At 38.5% G+C, this 20,676-nt stretch overlaps 1 protein-coding gene across 10 annotated transcripts in view; it reads right to left on the reverse strand.

Annotated features, from left to right (window-relative positions):
* The window catches only part of GRIP1 (glutamate receptor interacting protein 1), a 920,176-nt gene that overhangs the window by 18,710 nt on the left and 880,790 nt on the right, over positions 1 to 20,676 (reverse strand). For 7 of the 10 annotated variants that reach the window (XM_053716872.1, XM_053716871.1, XM_053716866.1 and 4 more), the window contains 3 exons: positions 14,466 to 14,577; positions 14,339 to 14,383; positions 162 to 395 (listed from right to left, as the gene is read on the reverse strand). In XM_053716872.1, the coding sequence (XP_053572847.1) occupies positions 162 to 395; positions 14,339 to 14,383; positions 14,466 to 14,577 (391 nt within the window). The remainder of the gene's footprint in view (positions 1 to 161; positions 396 to 14,338; positions 14,384 to 14,465; positions 14,578 to 20,676) is intronic. The other 3 variants (XM_053716876.1, XM_053716874.1, XM_053716867.1) reach the window with 1 other exon arrangement.

Raw genomic sequence — 20,676 nt, forward strand, 5'->3', positions numbered from 1 at the left:
ACCCTTCAGCATATGAATTCATAAACCCACTTCCACTTGTCCTGTATAGCACCTTTTTACATCACAGACTAATCTCTCTGCCCTTCGTTAGTTTTGTGTTTGTCTCACCATGGATTAATGCACCAGTCTCAGCAGGAATATACCTGAAGTGTGTTACTTACCTTGTGTAACTCCACAGGAGTTGGGGACATGATTTCCTTCATTTCATGTTTGAATTTTCTCATGGCTACAGATTTTCTTCCCACATCAGACGGTAACGTGTTGCTGCGGGTGGTCTGGCTGTAATGCGGTCTGATAGAGCTTTTGTCTTGGAAACTTGCCTGCCTCCCCAGCGACCCATGTGCCGGTGAATTCTCATGATTTAAGCTCAGTGTGCTTCCTGACATGATTGTCGCCTTCAGGATAAATAAAAACAATTATTTACAAGTATGCGTAAAACAAACTTCAGTGTAGTTTCATTATTTGGAAATGATAGCGAAGCAAAAGCATGCCAAGTATCTACTGCAAGTTTCTATATAGTAATGTATTATTTTTGAGCATTGATCATAGAGGAGCTTGGCACACTAAGACATGAAGCTCACACTGAGAACAGCTGAAGAAAGGATTTATACTAACATTTAGCTGTCTGCACTGCTATAAATTCTCCCTGGTGTGAGAGAACCTGCTAAAGCTAAAGATGACAGTGCCCATGGGTTGTGAAACTTATTTTTATTTATAAAGGTAGCTGCCATATATGATCAAGCATAATCTGCATTGTTTTCTTGCCAACTACTGTACAATGTACCCACTACAAGCAATAATAACAGTGATCGACACAAAGCCACCTTTTTTCTGCATTTATGGTAAGTGTCTTCCATTTAAAAAATATATACAAACGGCCAGAAGCAGAAGTACGTTTCTGGAAAAGTAATAACATCAAATTGCACTACATTTCTAAATGTGAACCCTACTAGATAATGTAATCAGTGCATTTTCATTTTTTTATCCCCAAGCAAGAGAATGCTACAGAAGTAACTATTCTTATTCTCTATATATACAGTGGTACAGAAACAAAGCATCAAACGTATGGACGGGCAGCAACAGATTTGATTGGCCAACCACTGATAACTGATATTATATGCTTTGAGCGGTAGAGACAAAAAGGTTTGAGTATTGCCAGCTGGATGCTGTTAAAGGGACATTAAACACCATTACAATGTACTTCTATTATCTAATTTGCTTCATTCTTTAGATATCCTTTGTTGAAGAAATAGCAATGCACATGGGTGAGCCAATCACACGAGGCAACTATATGCAGCCACCAATCAGCAGCTACTGAGCCTATCTAGATATGCTTTTCAGCAAAGGATATCAAGAGAATGAAGCAAATTAGATAATAGAAGTAAATCAGAAAGATGTTTAAAACTGCATGTTCTTTCTAAATCATGAAAGAAAAAAGTTGGATTTCATGTCCCTTTAAATTGAGGCACAAAATCCACTGATGACTTGGAAACCAACTTCTCTAAAATTGTATAGCAGTTGAAGAGATATAGATTTTTTTGTGCATGGAGCATATGCCTATAGCGCTGCGGAATCTGTTGGCGCTCTACAAATAACCGATAATAATAATAATATGCCTTAGGCACCCTAATTCAAGGACACCATTTTCTCAGACATACAGCTGTGACATGTTATTGTCAGCAATGACCTAAATTGCGTCACTGCCAGCACTATAAACTCTGAGCAGGTGCACATGTGTATGGTCATATCTCTACATAAGTAATTTACTACATAAACTAGATAAATGTAAATAACAGATAATAAACATAATAAATAGTCCAAAAAGGGAAATAGAGTGATGACTTGACCGGTTTCATCATAGGCTGATGATTACGGTTAGCTAACTGTAGCCCGTCAGACCATCATTCTCCCTTTATTGTATGTTTTACTCTTCCTCTATATGGTATTCTAATACGTTTGTGCTTTATGCTGGCTATTTTGGATTATTTCTTTTGTTTGTGTTATTTGGAGTGCAGTCTCCCTTTCCATATTGTCGGTGTCTATTCCTTTTTGTCCTATACCCTTGTGATTTTTTTGCTTTTGCATGTTAGTATGTGGAGGGAGCAGATGAAAAGTTAAGTTAGCTGTGCTGCATTTAATATTCAAGTCTAAAGTGGAGCCGTTTGTGTAAAAACATTACTCCGGACAACCGTTTCCTTTTGCGCTGTGCAGATAGCTTAGGATCGGCAGCAGGTGGTGTCACCCTTTGTAGCCCGCTCTGGATGGAAGTAAATAAACCGCGGTCCTGGCCAGGCTTCATCAGACGTGAGTTTCCTAGTTTCTCATTGTATTACTTTACACTGCTGCAGCATTCGGGCTGTAAACATTGTTAAACTTAAACCTACTGCCTCTGAATGTAAACATGTGATCATTATCACTAACGTATTCAGTTACTGGAAAGAACAGAATAATTCCCTAAGTGGTGAAGAAACACCAAATATTTGTATCTTACTCTAGGCCACTTGCACCGTAGGAATGCCCATTTATAAGGGTAAGGGTCTTTACAACTTTACAATTTACTTTATTTCGTTTGTCACCCTGCTGTCTTGTCAAGACTAACTCTGCTACACATCTGTCAATTAGCTTTAACTGATAACTACTGCAACACAGTTCACCTTATACTAACTTTATGACCGTGGCTAGCATTGTTGTTTGCAGACTAAAGCCTAAATTGTCTGCCTCATATAAGACAAATAGTCGGTGGAGTTTGGCTATTGAACAACAATTCAAATGGCAAGGTCATAAATATGTTGAGTTTTTATACCAATGCCTCTTTCCCTGCACACTGATATTTTTGTTAAAGGGAATCTTTGCTCTTGTCCACCATTAGAAGAATTAATATTGTTTCAAAAGTCCCACAGAGTGTAGGGATAATCTGAAAATGTTGGTAAAACTATCCATAGCTGTAATACCAATACATGTCACCAAACCTAGAAGGAATAAAATCTGACCCAGCTTAGACCATTCCAAAGCAGAAACAATGACTGAACTAAGAAACATCCTTTCAACAAAGGTTAGATACTTCCACTTTCAATCTAAAGGCATTAAAACTCCAGTGCATCCTACCTTACCCCATATAGGCAGAAACTGAAATAACTCTAGAATGTAGGGTAGGGGTCTATTTAGATGTGTACCCACCTACAACCAGACTTCCGGTAAGTGTTTCTATCTGCTCCAGCGCTCAGAAGCCATATACCTACCGGTACCGATATAATTCTACTTTCCTTATCCTGTGGATAACACGTGTGGTCTCAGTTCTAGTATGATGTGCTAGATTTTATTCCTTAAACATCTATAGATATTCTTTTTTTGGATTTGTATTTGTCCTCAAATGCATTACTGTTGGGAATTCATCACCTGGCCACCAGGAGGAGGCAAAGATACCCTACAGTAAAAACTGAAATATCCCTTCTACTACTACCTGTTCCCTTCCACTATTGTCTTTGCCTAATCAAGGATCATGGATTTTAATCACAATGTTCCCTCATGTAATAGTTCCTGGAAGAGAGAGATATAGGAGAGTGATGGCTGTGCAATGTAAAACTTCTCTATGGAAATTTGGTCACAAACCAGCCACAAGTGTCGCTGGGAAGTTCCTTTAGCCTCCTCCTGCTTGGCCATGCAGATGTTCTTCCTCAGTATATCCTCTACTTTAGATACAGTACTAGATGGGCTATCTACTGCATTCTCAGGAGTCCTGTCTGGTTAAGATCAGTGGCAAAGGAATTTAAAAGGTAAGCTCCTGCAACCCCACAAATACCTCAAACTATCTATAGATATGGTGTATGTACAGCATAGCAGTGTGCAATACATTTGTAGCACTAAGTAAAGCTTACAGTTATATAGGTATTAGGTATGTACAGCATTGCAGTGTTCAATACATTTGTAGCACTAAGTAAAGCTTACAGATATAAAGGTATTTGGTACATATGGTGTATGTACAGCATAGCAGTGTGCAACACATTTGTAACACTAAGTAAAGCTTACAGAGATATAGGTACTGGGTACATATGGTGTATGTATAGTATAGCAGTGTGCAACACATTTGTAACACTAAGTAAAGCTTACAGCTATATAGGTATTTGGAACATATGGTGTATGTACAGCATAGCAGTGTGCAACACATGTGTAACACTAAGTAAAGCTTACAGCTATATAGGTATTGGGTACATATGGTGTATGTACAGCATAGCAGTGTGCAACACATGTGTAACACTAAGTAAAGCTTACAGCTATATAGGTATTGGGTACATATGGTGTATGTACAGCATAGCAGTGTGCAACACATTTGTAACACTAAGGCCTAGATTTAGAGTTGGGCGGTAGCCGTGAAAACCAGCGTTAGAGGCTCCTAACGCTGGTTTTAGGCTACCTCCGGTATTTGGAGTCACTCATAATAGGGTCTAACGCTCACTTTTCAGCCGCGACTTTTCCATACCGCAGATCCCCTTACGTAAATTGCGTATCCTATCTTTTCAATGGGATTTTTCTAACTCCGGTATTTAGAGTCGTGTCTGAAGTGAGCGTTAGAAATCTAACGACAAAACTCCAGCCGCAGAAAAAAAGTCAGTAGTTAAGAGCTTTCTGGGCTAACGCCGGTTCATAAAGCTCTTAACTACTGTACTCTAAAGTACACTAACACCCATAAACTACCTATGTACCCCTAAACCGATGTCCCCCCACATCGCCGCCACTCGATTAAATTTTTTTAACCCCTAATCTGCCGACCGCCACCTACGTTATCCTTATGTACCCCTAATCTGCTGCCCCTAACACCGCCGACCCCTATATTATATTTATTAACCCCTAATCTGCCTCCCACAACGTCGCCGCCAGCTACCTACACTTATTAACCCCTAATCTGCCGACCGCAAAGCGCCGCCACCTACGTTATCCTTATGTACCCCTAATCTGCTGCCCCTAACACCGCCGACCCCTATATTATATTTATTAACCCCTAATCTGCCCCCCTCAACGTCGCCTCCACCTGCCTACACTTATTAACCCCTAATCTGCCGAGCGGACCGCACCGCTACTATAATAAAGTTATTAACCCCTAATCCGCCTCACTAACCCTATAATAAATAGTATTAACCCCTAATCTGCCCTCCCTAACATCGCCGACACCTAACTTCAATTATTAACCCCTAATCTGCCGACCGGAGCTCACCGCTATTCTAATAAATGGATTAACCCCTAAAGCTAAGTCTAACCCTAACACCCCCCTAAATTAAATATAATTTTAATCTAACGAAATTAATTAACTCTTATTAAATAAATTATTCCTATTTAAAGCTAAATACTTACCTGTAAAATAAATCCTAATATAGCTACAATATAAATTATAATTACATTGTAGCTATTTTAGGATTAATATTTATTTTACAGGCAACTTTGTAATTATTTTAACCAGGTACAATAGCTATTAAATAGTTAAGAACTATTTAATAGCTACCTAGTTAAAATAATTACAAAATTACCTGTAAAATAAATCCTAACCTAAGTTACAATTAAACCTAACACTATACTATCATTAAATTAATTAAATAAAATACCTATAATTACCTACAATTAAACCTAACACTACACTATCAATACATTAATTAAATACAATATCTACAAATAACTACAATGAAATAAACTAACTAAAGTACAAAAAATAAAAAAGAACTAAGTTACAAAAAATAAAAAAATATTTACAAACATAAGAAAAAACATAATTTATGCTTACCTGATAAATTTATTTCTCTTGTAGTGTATCCAGTCCACGGATCATCCATTACTTATGGGATATATTCTCCTTCCCAACAGGAAGCTGCAAGAGTCCACCCACAGCAAAGCTGCCTTAAAGTGACAGGGCGGGCCGTGGACTGGATACACTACAAGAGAAATAAATTTATCAGGTAAGCATAAATTATGTTTTCTCTTGTTAAGTGTATCCAGTCCACGGATCATCCATTACTTATGGGATACCAATACCAAAGCTAAAGTACACGGATGATGGGAGGGACAAGGCAGGTACTTAAACGGAAGTTACCACTGCCTGTAAAAAACCCTTTCTCCCAAAAATAGCCTCCGAAGAAGCAAGGTATCAAATTTGTTAAATTTGAAAAAGTATGAAACGCAGACCAAGACTCCGTCTTGTAATCTGTTCAACAGAAGCCACATTTAAAAAAGGCCCAAGTGAAAACCACAGCTCTAGTAGAATGAGCTGTAATCCCTTCAGGAGGCTGCTGTCCAGCAGTCTCATAAGCTAAATGAATTATGCTTTTTAACCAAAAAGACAGAGAGGTTGCTGAAGTCCTTTGACCTCTCCTCTGTCCAGAATAGACAACAAACAAGGTGAATGTTTGATGAAAATCTGTAGTAGCTTGTAAGTAAAACTTTAAAACACGAACCACGTCCAAATTGTGTAATAGACGTTCCTTCTTTGAAGAAGGATTAGGATACAAGAATGGAACAACAATCTCTTGAGTGATATTCTTGTTAGATACCACCTTAGGTAAAAACCCAGGTTGGTACACAGGACTACCTTATCCGTACGGAGAACCAGATAAGGAGAAACACATTGCAACGCAGATAACTCGGAGACTCTATGAGCCGAGGAAATAGCTACCAAAAAGGAACTTTCCAAGATAGAAGTTTGATATCTATGGAATGAAAAGGTTCAAATGGAACTCCTTGAAGAACCTTAAGAACCAGCTTTAAGCTCCATGGCGGAGCAACATTTTTAACCACAGGCTTGGTTCTAACCAAAGCCTGACCAAATGCCTGAACGTCTAGAATACCTGCCAGACGCTTGTGCAAAAGAATAGACAGAGTAGAAATCTGTCCTTTTAAAGAACTAGCTGACAACCCTTTTCTCAAAATCATCTTGGAGAAAAGATAATATCCTGGGAATCCAGACTTTACTCCATGAGTAACCCTTGGATTCATAACAATAAGATATTTACACCATATCTTATGTTAAATTTTCCTAGAGACAGGCTTTTATGCCTGTATTAAGGTATCAATTACTGACTCGGAGAAGCCATGCTTTGATAACATAAAGCGTTCTGTCTCCAGGCAGTCCATCTCAGATTAGTTATATTTAGATGGTTGAAAAGACCCTGAGGTAGAGGGTCCTGTCTCAGAAGCAGAGACCGTGGTGGAAAGGATGACATGTCCACCAGATCTGCATACCAGGTCCTGCGTGGCCACGCAGGCGCTGTCAAAAGCACCAAAGCACTCTCCTGCTTGATCTTGTGCAAACCCCTCCGGAGGGAATTCCCACTCCCCCGGATGAAAAGTCTGACGACTTAGAAAATCTGCCTCCCAGTTCTCAACACCTGGGATAGGGATAGCTTTTAGACAAGAGTGAGTCTCTGTCCAGTGAATTATTTTAAGACTTCTAACATTGCTAGGGAACTTCTGTTCCCCCTTGATGGTTGATGTAAGCCACAGTCGTGATATTGTCCGACTGAAATATGATGTACCTCAGAGTTGCTAACTGAGGCCAAGTCTGAAGAGCATGGAATATCGCTCCCAGTTCCAGAATATTCATTAGAAGGAGGGTCTCCTCCTGAGTCCACTATCCCTGAGCCTTCAGGGAGTTCCAGACTGTATCCCAACCTAAAAGGCTGGCATCTGTTGTAACAATTGTCCCATCTGACCTGCGGAAGGTCATACCCTTGGACAGATGGACCCGAGATAGTCACCAGAGAAGAGAATCTCTGGTTTCTTGGTCCGGATTTAACAGGAGAACAAATCTGTGTAATCCCCGTTCCTCTGGCTGAGCATGCATAGTTGCAGTGGTCTGAAATGTAGGCGTGCAAACGGTACTATGTCCCTTGCCGCTACCATTAAGCCGATTACATTCATGTACTGAGCCACCAAAGGGCGCGGATGGAATGAAGAACACGGCAGAAATTTAGAAACTTTGACAACCTGGACTCCGTCAGGTAAATTTTAATTTCTACAAAATCTATCAGAATCCCTAGGAGGGAAACCCTTGATATTGGGGATAGAGAACTCTTTCCTTGTTCACTTTCCACCAATGCGATCTCAGAAATGCCAGTACTACGTCCGTATGAGACTTGGCAACTTGGATGTTTGACACCTGTATCAGGATGTCGTCTAAATAAGGGGCCACTTCTATGCCCCGCGGCCTAAGGACCGCCAAAGTGACCCCAGAACCTCCATAAAGATTCTAGGGGCTGTAGTTAACCCAAAGGAAAGAGCTACAAACTGGTAATGCCTGTCTAGAAAGGCAAACCTGAAAAACCGATGGTGATCTTTATGCATCGTAATGTGAGGATAAGCATCCTTCAAATCCATTGTAGTCCTCTATTGACTCTCCTGGATCATAGTTAAGATGGTACGAATAGTTTCCATCTTAAATGATAGAATTCTAAAGAATTTGTTTAAGATCTTTTAGATCCAAAATAGGTCTGAAGGTTTCCTTTCCTTGGGAACCACAAACCGATTTGAGGAAAACTGTGTCCCTGTTCCTCTATTGGAACTGAATGGGTCACGTACACAATGCAAGAATGTCTCTTTCTTTATCTGGTTTGCAGATAAATGTGAAAGGCAAAAACTCCCCTTTTTTGGGGGGGAAAGCTTTGAAATCCAGAAGATATCTCTGGGGTATAATTTCCAATGCCCAGGGATCCTGGGCATCTCTTGCCCACGCCTGGGCGAAGAATGAAGTCTGCCCCCTATAGGATCCGTTACCAGATAGGGGTCCGTTCCTCATGCTGTTTTAGAGGCAGCAGCAGGCTCCTTGACCTGCTTATCTTTGTTCCAGGTCCGGTTGTCTCCAGACCGCCTTGGACTGAGCAAAAGTTCCCTCTTATTTTGCCTTAGAGGAAGTTGATGCCACACCTGCCTTGAATTTTCGAAAGGCACGAAAATTAGGCCTTTTTTGTCCCTTGATTTGGACCTGTCCTGAGGAAGGGCATGATCTTTTCCTCCAGTGATATAAGTAATAATCTCCTTCAAACTAGGCCTGAATAGGGTCTGCCCCTTGAAGGGAAGTTAAGTAGCTTATTTATTAAAGTCACGACAGCTGACCATGATATAAGCCATAGCGCTCTGCGCGCCAGTATAGTAAAAAACAGAATTCTTAGCCGTTAGTCTAGTCAAAGGAACAAAGGCATCAGAAAACAAAGGAATTGGCTAGCTTAAGTGCTCTAAGCTTGTCAAATATATTCATCCAATGGAGCCTGTAAAGCCTCATCAAGAGACTCAAACCAGAACGCCGCAGCAGCAGTGACAGGAGCAATGCGTGCAAGGGGCTGCAGGATAAAACCTTGTTGAATAAACATTTTTTATCCATTGGATCTAAAAAAGCACAACAGTCCTTGCCAGAGGTAGTGGTACGCTTAGCTAGAGTAGAAACTCTTCTCTCCACCTTAGGAACTGTCTGCCATAAGTCCCGTGTGGTGGCAACTATTAGAAAACATTCTTCTAAAAAATAGGAGGGGAAGAGAACGGCACACCTGGTCTATCCCATTCCTTATGAAAAATTTTAGTAAACCTCTTTAGGTATTGGAAAAACATAAGTACACACCGGCACTGCATATTATTTATCCAGTCTACACAATTTCTCTGGCACTGCGATTGTACACATTCATTCAGAGCAGCTAAAGCCTCCCTGAGCAACAAGTGGAGGTTCTCAAGCATAAATTTTAAATGTAGAAATATCAGAATCAGGTTAAATCATCTTCCCTGAGTCACAAATATCACCCACAGACTAAGCATATTGTGAGGTAGTATCAGACATGGTTCTTAAAGCGTCTGTATGCTCTGTATCTACCCCCAGAGCTGTTTTGCTTTCCTTTAATTTCAGGTAGTCTGACTAATACTGCTGCCAGTATATTATACACAACCTTTGCCATGTCTTGTAAAATAAACGCTATGGGCGCCATTGATATACTTGGCGCCATTTGAGCGTGAGTCCCTGGAGCGGGAGTCAAAGGGTCTGACACGTGGGGAGAGTTAGTCGGCATAACTTCCCCCTCGACAGAATCCTCTGGTAAAATAAACGCTATGGGTGCCCTTGATGTACTTGGCGCCATTTGAGCGTGAGTCCCTAAAGCGGGAGTCAAAGGGTCTGACACGTGGGGAGAGTTAGTCGGCATAACTTCCCCCTCGACAGAATCCTCTGGTGATAATGTTTTTAAATACAAAAAATGATCTTTATTGTTTAACATGAAATCAGTACATCTGGTACACATTCTAAAATGGGGTTCCACCATGGCTTTAAACATAATAAACACAGAGCCTCCTCTATGTTAGACATGTTAGAACTAATAAAGAGACTAGTAAGCTTGGAAAACACTTTAAATCAAGTTAACAAGCAAATATAACAAACATTACTGTGCCTTTAAGAGAAACAAATTTTGTCAAAATTTGAAAAACAGTGAAAAAAGGCAGTAAATCAAACGAAATTTTTACAGTACATGTAATAAGTTAACAGAGCATTGCACCCACTTGCAAATGGATGATTAACCCCTTAATCAAAAAAACATATAAAAAAAAAAAAAAAAAAAAAAACGACATTTTTTTAAACAGACACAACAAAACTGCCACAGCTGAGCTGTGGATTACCTTCCCTATAACTGTTTCTATGCAAAATTTAAGCCAGCCATGTGGAAAAATTAGGCCCCAATAAGTTTTATCACCAAACATATGTTAAAAAACGATTAAACATGCCAGCAAACGTTTTAAAACACATTCTTATAAGAGTATGTATGTCTATTAATAAGCCTGATCCAGTCGCTATCACTGCATTTAAGGCTTTACTTACATTACTTCGGTATCAGCAGTATTTTCTTAGTCAATTCCATTCCTTAGAGATATATGCTAAGGTATGTGCAGTAAAATATTTTTCTAAGGAATGGAATTGACTAAGAAAATACTGCTGATACCGAAGTAATGTAAGTACAGCCTTTAAATGCAGTGAAAGCGACTGGTACCAGGCTGATTGATAGAGATATATGCTAAGGTATGTGCAGTAATATATTTTTCTATCAATCAGCCTGGTACCAGTCGCTTTCACTGCATTTAAAGGCTGTACTTACATTACTTCGGTATCAGCAGTATTTTCTTAGTCAATTCCATTCCTTAGAAAAATATTTTACTGCACATACCTTATTTGCAGGAAAACCTGCACGCCATTCCCCCTCTGAAGTACCTTACTCCTCAGAATGTGTGAGAACAGCAACTGGATCTTAGTTACGTCTGCTAAGATCATAGAAAAAACGCAGGCAGATTCTTCTTCCAAATACTGCCTGAGATAAACAGCACACTCCGGTGCCATTTAAAAATAACAAACTTTTGATTGAAGAAATAAACTAAGTATAAAAAACCACAGACTCTCACGACCTCCTATCTATGTTGAGACTTGCAAGAGAATGACTGGTAATGGCAGTTAGGGGAGGAGCTATATAGCAGCTTTGCTGTGGGTGGACTCTTGCAGCTTCCTGTTGGGAAGGAGAATATATCCCATAAGTAATGGATGATCCGTGGACTGGATACACTTAACAAGAGAAATATTACAACAATTTTAAACTAATTACACCTACTCTAAGCCCCCTAATAAAATAACAAAGACCCCCAAAATAAAAAATGCCCTACCCTATTCTAAATTACTAAAGTTCAAAGCTCTTTTACCTTACCAGCCCTGAACAGGGCCCTTTGCGGGGCATGCCCCAAGAAGTTCAGCTCTTTTGTCTGTAAAAAAAAACATACAATACCCCCCCCCAACATTACAACCCACCACCCACATACCCCTAATCTAACCCAAACCCCCCTTAAATAAACCTAACACTAAGCCCCTGAAGATCATCCTACCTTGTCTTCACCTCACCAGGTATCACCGATCCGTCCTGGCTCCAAAATCTTCATCCAACCCAAGCGGGGGCTGGCGATCCATCATCCGGTGGCTGAAGAGGTCCAGAAGAGGCTCCAAAGTCTTCATCCTATCCGGGAAGAAGAGGCGATCCGGACCGGCAACCATCTTGATCCAAGCGGCATCTTCTATCTTCATCCGATGACGACCGGCTCCATCCTGAAGACCTCCACCGCGGACCCATCTTCTTCCGGCGACGTCCAACTGAAGAATGACGGTTCCTTTAAGGGACGTCATCCAAGATGGCGTCCCTCGAATTCCGATTGGCTGATAGGATTCTATCAGCCAATCGGAATTAAGGTAGGAATATTCTGATTGGCTGATGGAATCAGCCAATCAGAATCAAGTTCAATCCGATTGGCTGATCCAATCAGATTGAGCTCGCATTTTATTGGCTGATCGGAACATTGGCTGATCTGATAGGTGTCGGCGATGTTAGGGAATGCAGATTAGGGGTTAATACTATTTATTATAGGGTTAGTGAGGCGGATTAGGGGTTAATAACTTTATTATAGTAGCGCTCAGGTCCGCTCGGCAGATTAGGGGTTAATAAGTGTAGGCAGGTGGAGGCGACGTTGTGGGGGGCAGATTAGGGGTTAATAAATATAATATAGGGGTCGGCGATGTTAGGGCAGCAGATTAGGGGTACATAGGGATAATGTAAGTAGCGGCGGTTTACGGAGCGGCAGATTAGGGGTTAATAATAATATGCAGGGGTCAGCGATAGCGGGGGCGGCAGATTAGGGGTTAATAAGTGTAAGGTTAGGGGTGTTTAGACTCGGGGTACATGTTAGAGTGTTAGGTGCAGACGTAGGAAGTGTTTCCGCATAGCAAACAATGGGGCTGCGTTAGGAGCTGAACGCGGCTTTTTTGCAGGTGTTAGGTTTTTTTTCAGCTCAAACAGCCCCATTGTTTTCTATGGGGGAATCGTGCACAAGCACGTTTTTGAGGCTGGCCGCTTGCGTAAGCAACTCTGGTATCGAGAGTTGAAGCTGCGTTAAATATGCTCTACGCTCCTTTTTTGGAGCCTAACGCAGCCTTTATGTGGACTCTCAATACCAGAGTTATTTTTATGGTGCGGCCAGAAAAAATCCGGCGTTAGCTTTTCGGGTCGTTACCGACAAAACTCCAAATCTAGCCGTAAGTAAAGCTTACAGCTATATAGGTATTTGGTACATATGGTGTATGTACAGTATAGCAGTGTGCAACACGTGTAACACTAAGTAAAGCTTACAGCTATATAGGTATTGGGTACATATGGTGTATGTACAGTATAGCAGTGTGCAACACATTTGTAACACTAAGTAAAGCTTACAGCTATATAGGTATTGGGTACATATGGTGTATGTACAGTATAGCAGTGTGCAACACATTTGTAACACTAAGTAAAGCTTACAGCTATATAGGTATTTGGTACATATGGTGTATGTACAGCATAGCAGTGTGCAACACCTGTGTAACACTAAGTAAAGCTTACAGCTATATAGGTATTTGGTACATATGGTGTATGTAGAGTACAACCGTGTGCAACACATTTGTACCACTAAGTAAAGCTTACAGCTATATAGGTATTTGGTACATATGGTGTATGTACAGTATAGCAGTGGGAACACATGTGTAACACTAAGTAAAGCTTACAGCTATATAGGTATTTGGTACATATGGTGTATGTACAGTATAGCAGTGTGCAACACATTTGTAACACTAAGTAAAGCTTACAGATATATAGGTACTGGGTACATATGGTGTATGTAGAGTACAACCGTGTGCAACACATTTGTACCACTAAGTAAAGCTTACAGATATATAGGTACTGGGTACATATGGTGTATGTACAGTATAGCAGTGTGCAACACATTTGTAACACTAAGTAAAGCTTACAGCTATATAGGTATTTGGTACATATGGTGTATGTACACTATAGCAGTGTGCAACACATTTGTAACACTAAGTAAAGCTTACAGATATATAGGTACTGGGTGCATATGGTGTATATTTATGCAGCACAACTGGAAGAGCTATATGTCACTGCAATACTTACTATAAAATGTATTAATTACAGAAACATGTACTAAGAAACATAATATATTTAGACATGTGCTATTTTAGTTAAACCAGAACTGGAAAAAAAGTACAAATGTCCCTTTAAGTTTCTAAGGGATCCGCTCTTTGAGCACTTTTGGAGAGGCTTGGGAGAATGAACCTTTCTCAGCTGTAACAGTTTACTTCTTGTGTTTTACCAATATGTCCCTACTAATGACCAGCAGACATCAGTATCATATCACATTAGAATATGACCAGTAAAGCTAACAAGCAGTGTCGGCCATGTTTGCACACAATTGCATGCTACACACATGCGTAAAGGACAGTGCAACAGCCAAATGAGCACAGCACACAGTTTTATACCAAAAGAATCATGTCTGTGGGAGACACGTGCTGCTCAGTAGTATCCTGCAAATAGTAACAGATATTACACAATCTAGTTACTCTGAGAGCAAAAAATGTATAGATTACAGCAATTTATGTTGGGTACCTCTAGTGCTCTAAGAATTCCTGACTGTCCACATGTTTCCAAATCCTCTAGGGCCTGAGACCAGAAATTTTCTTCTTGATCTGCTTCTGGTTCCTCTTGTACTCCAGGGTAACTGTAAGTTAAAAAGAAAGACCAAAGATTTATTTCTAAACTTTCCATTTTTTGTTAATGATATTATACATAACACGATTAATGCCATCATTGGTGATATACATAATACGATTAATGCCATCATTGGTGATATCATACATAACATGATTAATGCCATCACTGGTTATATCATACATAACACGATTAATGCCATCACTGGTGATATCATACATAACACGATTAATGCCATCACTGGTGATATCATACATAACATGATTAATGCCATCACTGGTGATATCATACATAACACAATTAATGCCATCACTGGTGATATCATACATAACATGATTAATGCCATCACTGGTGATATCATACATAACACGATTAATGCCATCACTGGTAATATCATACATAACACGATTAATGCCATCACTGGTAATATCATACATAACCTGATTAATGCCATCACTGGTGATATCATACATAACACGATTAATGCCATCACTGGTAATATCATACATAACACGATTAATGCCATCACTGGTGATATCATACATAACACAATTAATGCCATCACTGGTGATATCATACATAACATGATTAATGCCATCACTGGTGATATCATACATAACACGATTAATGCCATCACTGGTAATATCATACATAACACGATTAATGCCATCACTGGTGATATCATACATAACACAATTAATGCCATCACTGGTGATATCATACATAACCTGATTAATGCCATCACTGGTGATATCATACATAATACGATTAATGCCATCATTGGTGATATCATACATAACACGATTAAAGCCATCACTGGTGATATCATACATAACACGATTAAAGCCATCACTGGTGATATCATACATAACACGATTAAAGCCATCACTGGTGATATCATACATAACACGATTAAAGCCATCACTGGTGATATCATACATAACAGGATTAAAGCCATCACTGGTGATATCATACATAACATGATTAATGCCATAACTGGTGATATCATACATAACACGATTAATGCCATCACTGGTGATATCATACATAACACGATTAATGCCATCACTGGTGATATCATACATAACATGATTAATGCCATCATTGGTGATGTGATATACATAACACGATTAATGCCATCACTGGTGATATCATACATAACACGATTAATGCCATCATTGGTGATATCATACATAACACGATTAATGCCATTACTGGTGATATCATACATAACACGATTAATGCCATCACTGGTGATATCATACATAACATGATTAATGCCATCACTGGTGATATCATACATAACACGATTAATGCCATCACTGGTGATATCATACATAACATGATTAATGCCATCACTGGTGATATCATACATAACACTATTAATGCCATCACTGGTGATATCATACATAACATGATTAATGCCATCATTGGTGATATCATACATAACACGATTAATGCCATTACTGGTGATATCATACATAACATGATTAATGCCATCACTGGTGATATCATACATAACATGATTAATGCCATCATTGGTGATATTATACATAACACGATTAATGCCATCACTGGTGATATCATACATAACCTGATTAATGCCATCACTGGTGATATCATACATAACACAATTAAAGCCATCACTGGTGATATCATACATAACACGTTTAAAGCCATCACTGGTGATATCATACATAACACGATTAAAGCCATCACTGGTGATATCATACATAACACGATTAATGCTATCACTGGTGATATCATACATAACCTGATTAATGCCATCACTGGTGATATCATACATAACACGATTAATGCCATCACTGGTGATATCATACATAACAGGATTAATGCCATCACTGGTGATATCATACATAACATGATTAATGCTATCACTGGTGAACACGATATTATACATAACACGATTAATGCCATCACTGGTGATATCATACATAACACGATTAATGTCATCACTGGTGATATCATACATAAGACGATTAATTGCCATCATTGGTGATATCATACATAACATGATTAATGCCATCATTGGTGATATCATATATAACACGATTAATGCCATCACTGGTGATATCATACATAACCTGATTAATGCCATCACTGGTGATATCATACATAATATGATTAATGCCATCATTGGTGATATCATACATAACACGATTAAAGCCATCACTGGTGATATCATACATAACACGATTAAAGCCATCACTGGTGATATCATACATAACACGATTAAAGCCATCACTGGTGATATCATACATAACAGGATTAAAGCCATCACTGGTGATATCATACATAACATGATTAATGCCATCACTGGTGATATCATACATAACACGATTAATGCCATCACTGGTGATATCATACATAACACGATTAATGCCATCACTGGTGATATCATACATAACATGATTAATGCCATCATTGGTGATATCATACATAACACGATTAATGCCATCACTGGTGATATCATACATAACACGATTAATGCCATCATTGGTGATATCATACATAACACGATTAATGCCATTACTGGTGATATCATACATAACACGATTAATGCCATCACTGGTGATATCATACATAACATGATTAATGCCATCACTGGTGATATCATACATAACACGATTAATGCCATCACTGGTGATATCATACATAACATGATTAATGCCATCATTGGTGATATCATACATAACACGATTAATGCCATTACTGGTGATATCATACATAACATGATTAATGCCATCACTGGTGATATCATACATAACATGATTAATGCCATCATTGGTTATATTATACATAACACGATTAATGCCATCACTGGTGATATCATACATAAAATGATTAATGCCATCACTGGTGATATCATACATAACACAATTAAAGCCATCACTGGTGATATCATACATAACACGTTTAAAGCCATCACTGGTGATATCATACATAACACGATTAATGCCATCATTGGTTATATTATACATAACACGATTAATGCCATCACTGGTGATATCATACATAAAATGATTAATGCCATCACTGGTGATATCATACATAACACAATTAAAGCCATCACTGGTGATATCATACATAACACGTTTAAAGCCATCACTGGTGATATCATACATAACACGATTAAAGCCATCACTGGTGATATCATACATAACACGATTAATGCTATCACTGGTGATATCATACATAACCTGATTAATGCCATCACTGGTGATATCATACATAACACGATTAATGCCATCACTGGTGATATCATACATAACACAATTAATGCCATCACTGGTGATATCATACATAACAGGATTAATGCCATCATTGGTGATATCATACATAACACGATTAATGCCATCATTGGTGATATCATACATAACACGATTAATGCCATCACTGGTGATATCATACATAACATGATTAATGCCATCATTGGTGATATCATACATAACACGATTAATGCCATCACTGGTGATATCATACATAACATGATTAATGCCATCATTGGTGATATCATACATAACATGATTAATGCCATCACTGGTGATATCATACATAACACGATTAATGCCATCATTGGTGATATTATACATAACACGATTAATGCCATCACTGGTGATATCATACATAACACGATTAAAGCCATCACTGGTGATATCATACATAACACGATTAATGCCATCACTGGTGATATCATACATAACACGATTAAAGCCATCACTGGTGATATCATACATAACACGATTAATGCCATCACTGGTGATATCATACATAACATGATTAATGCCATCACTGGTGATATCATACATAACACGATTAATGCCATCATTGGTGATATCATACATAACACGATTAATGCCATCATTGGTGATATCATACATAACATGATTAATGCCATCACTGGTGATATCATACATAACATGATTAAAGCCATCACTGGTGATATCATACATAACACGATTAAAGCCATCACTGGTGATATCATACATAACACGATTAAAGCCATCACTGGTGATATCATACATAACACGATTAATGCCATTCAATGGTGATATCATACATAACACGATTAATGCCATTCAATGGTGATATCATACATAACACGATTAAAGCCATCACTGGTGATATCATACAAAACACGATTAATGCCATCACTGGTGATATCATACATAACACGATTAATGCCATCACTGGTGATATCATACATAACACGATTAATGCCATCACTGGTGATATCATACATAACATGATTAATGCCATCACTGGTGATATCATACATAACATGATTAATGCCATCACTGGTGATATCATACATAACCTGATTAATTGGGCAAAAGAATGCATCTGATAGCACTTCACTCTCCCTATGGGTTGTAATCACTCTAACATCCTTTTCTGGAGATGTAATAAGGTGATATTATTTTAAAATTTAACATTTATTGGTTTTAATTAAAATCACAGAACACAAACAACATAAAATTTAAAAAACACAAAAGAATTTAGACCTATAGAACAATGTGTTTCCCAGTAGGCACGATAGGTAGTGGATAAGGTATACCACATTCAAAATAATGAGCAAACTGTACAAAAGAAACCCAAGTCCGTTCTCAACAATGAGAATGAAGAACTAAGAATAATCAATTTATCTAATCGTACATTATCCAAACATCATATAAATGTACTATCTAAAGGCTTATCTTTTTGCCCAAATTCACAAATAGATACATTCGAAACAATAAAAGACATACAATTATTCTTATGTAAATTGCTCTTAAAGAAACATTTTGACACCATGCAACAATGTGATGCTCCCACTGATTTATCAGAAGATGAACTTGAATCTCTTCACAGTTTAGAAGATTTATTGGCAGAACAACTTCCATCAGCACAAACAGATTGGCGTACAACTCTGAAAATTAAATCTAAATGTACTCCTTCCAACAACACAAGTTCTAGTATTGACACTTTCAATCAAATTATATGCAATGCTATAAATAAATTGAAGATTCTTCCTAAAACTAAAAATCTAACTATACAAGAACGTAAGGCTCTTAAAGATATGTAATCTTGGGATGATGTGATTATCAGGAATGCGGACAAGGGTGGGAACATTGTAATATGGCCTGAGGACATGTATGTGAAAGAGGCTATTACACAGCTATATGCTATAAGGAATTATGGGGGAGCCCAGCTGTACAATTCCACCAACAATACAATAAACTTATTGAAACAGCTAAGAAAAATGGGATAATTACCAACAAGGAAACAAAATTCCTAAACACATCTCATCCAAAAATCGCCACGTTTTACCTTATTCCCAAGGTCCATAAAATCAGAAACAACCTCCAGGTCGCCTGATAGTCTCTGGTAACGAAAATCTTACCGAAAAAGCCAGTCAATATATTGACCTTAGACTGAGACAATTCTTGACCCAACTTCCCTCTTACGTAAGAGACACCATGGAAGTATTGCAGCAATTGGAAGGTATTAATATCTCAAAAAATACCTGGCTAGTCACTGCTGATGTGGAATCATTATATACCAGCATCAACCACAGACTAGGATTACAAGCAGTAAGATACTTTCTTGATATGTCCACCGAAGAAAGTGAGGAACATAATCAATTCTTGATGGATTTACTACAATTTGTGCTGCTATGGGCACTGCATGTGCGCCCACTTATGCCAATCTATTTTTAGGCTGGTGGGAGCAAACAACTGTATTCACTGATACTAATGATCAATATACTTAGAATATCCCATTATGGATTAGATATATTGATGACATTATGTTTATCTGGGAAGGGAACCAAGCAGAACTTGAGATGTTTCTTAAGACTCTAAATCAAAATGATTTGAATATCAGACTGACATACGAGAAAAGCTTAACCCAAGTCTCCTTTTTGGATCTACGAATCCATAAAGAAAGTAATGGAAGTTTAAGTACAGATCTCTTCAGAAAAGAGACAGCTACCAACAACGTGCTATACGCTACCAGTGCTCACGCTCCCAATACCACCAAATCCTTACCTGTAGGTGGATTTCTAAGGATGAGACGCAACTGCTCCGATGAGAAAACCTTTAAAACT

Source organism: Bombina bombina, chromosome 6, assembly GCF_027579735.1.
Source record: "Bombina bombina isolate aBomBom1 chromosome 6, aBomBom1.pri, whole genome shotgun sequence".
Lineage (NCBI taxonomy): Eukaryota > Metazoa > Chordata > Amphibia > Anura > Bombinatoridae > Bombina > Bombina bombina.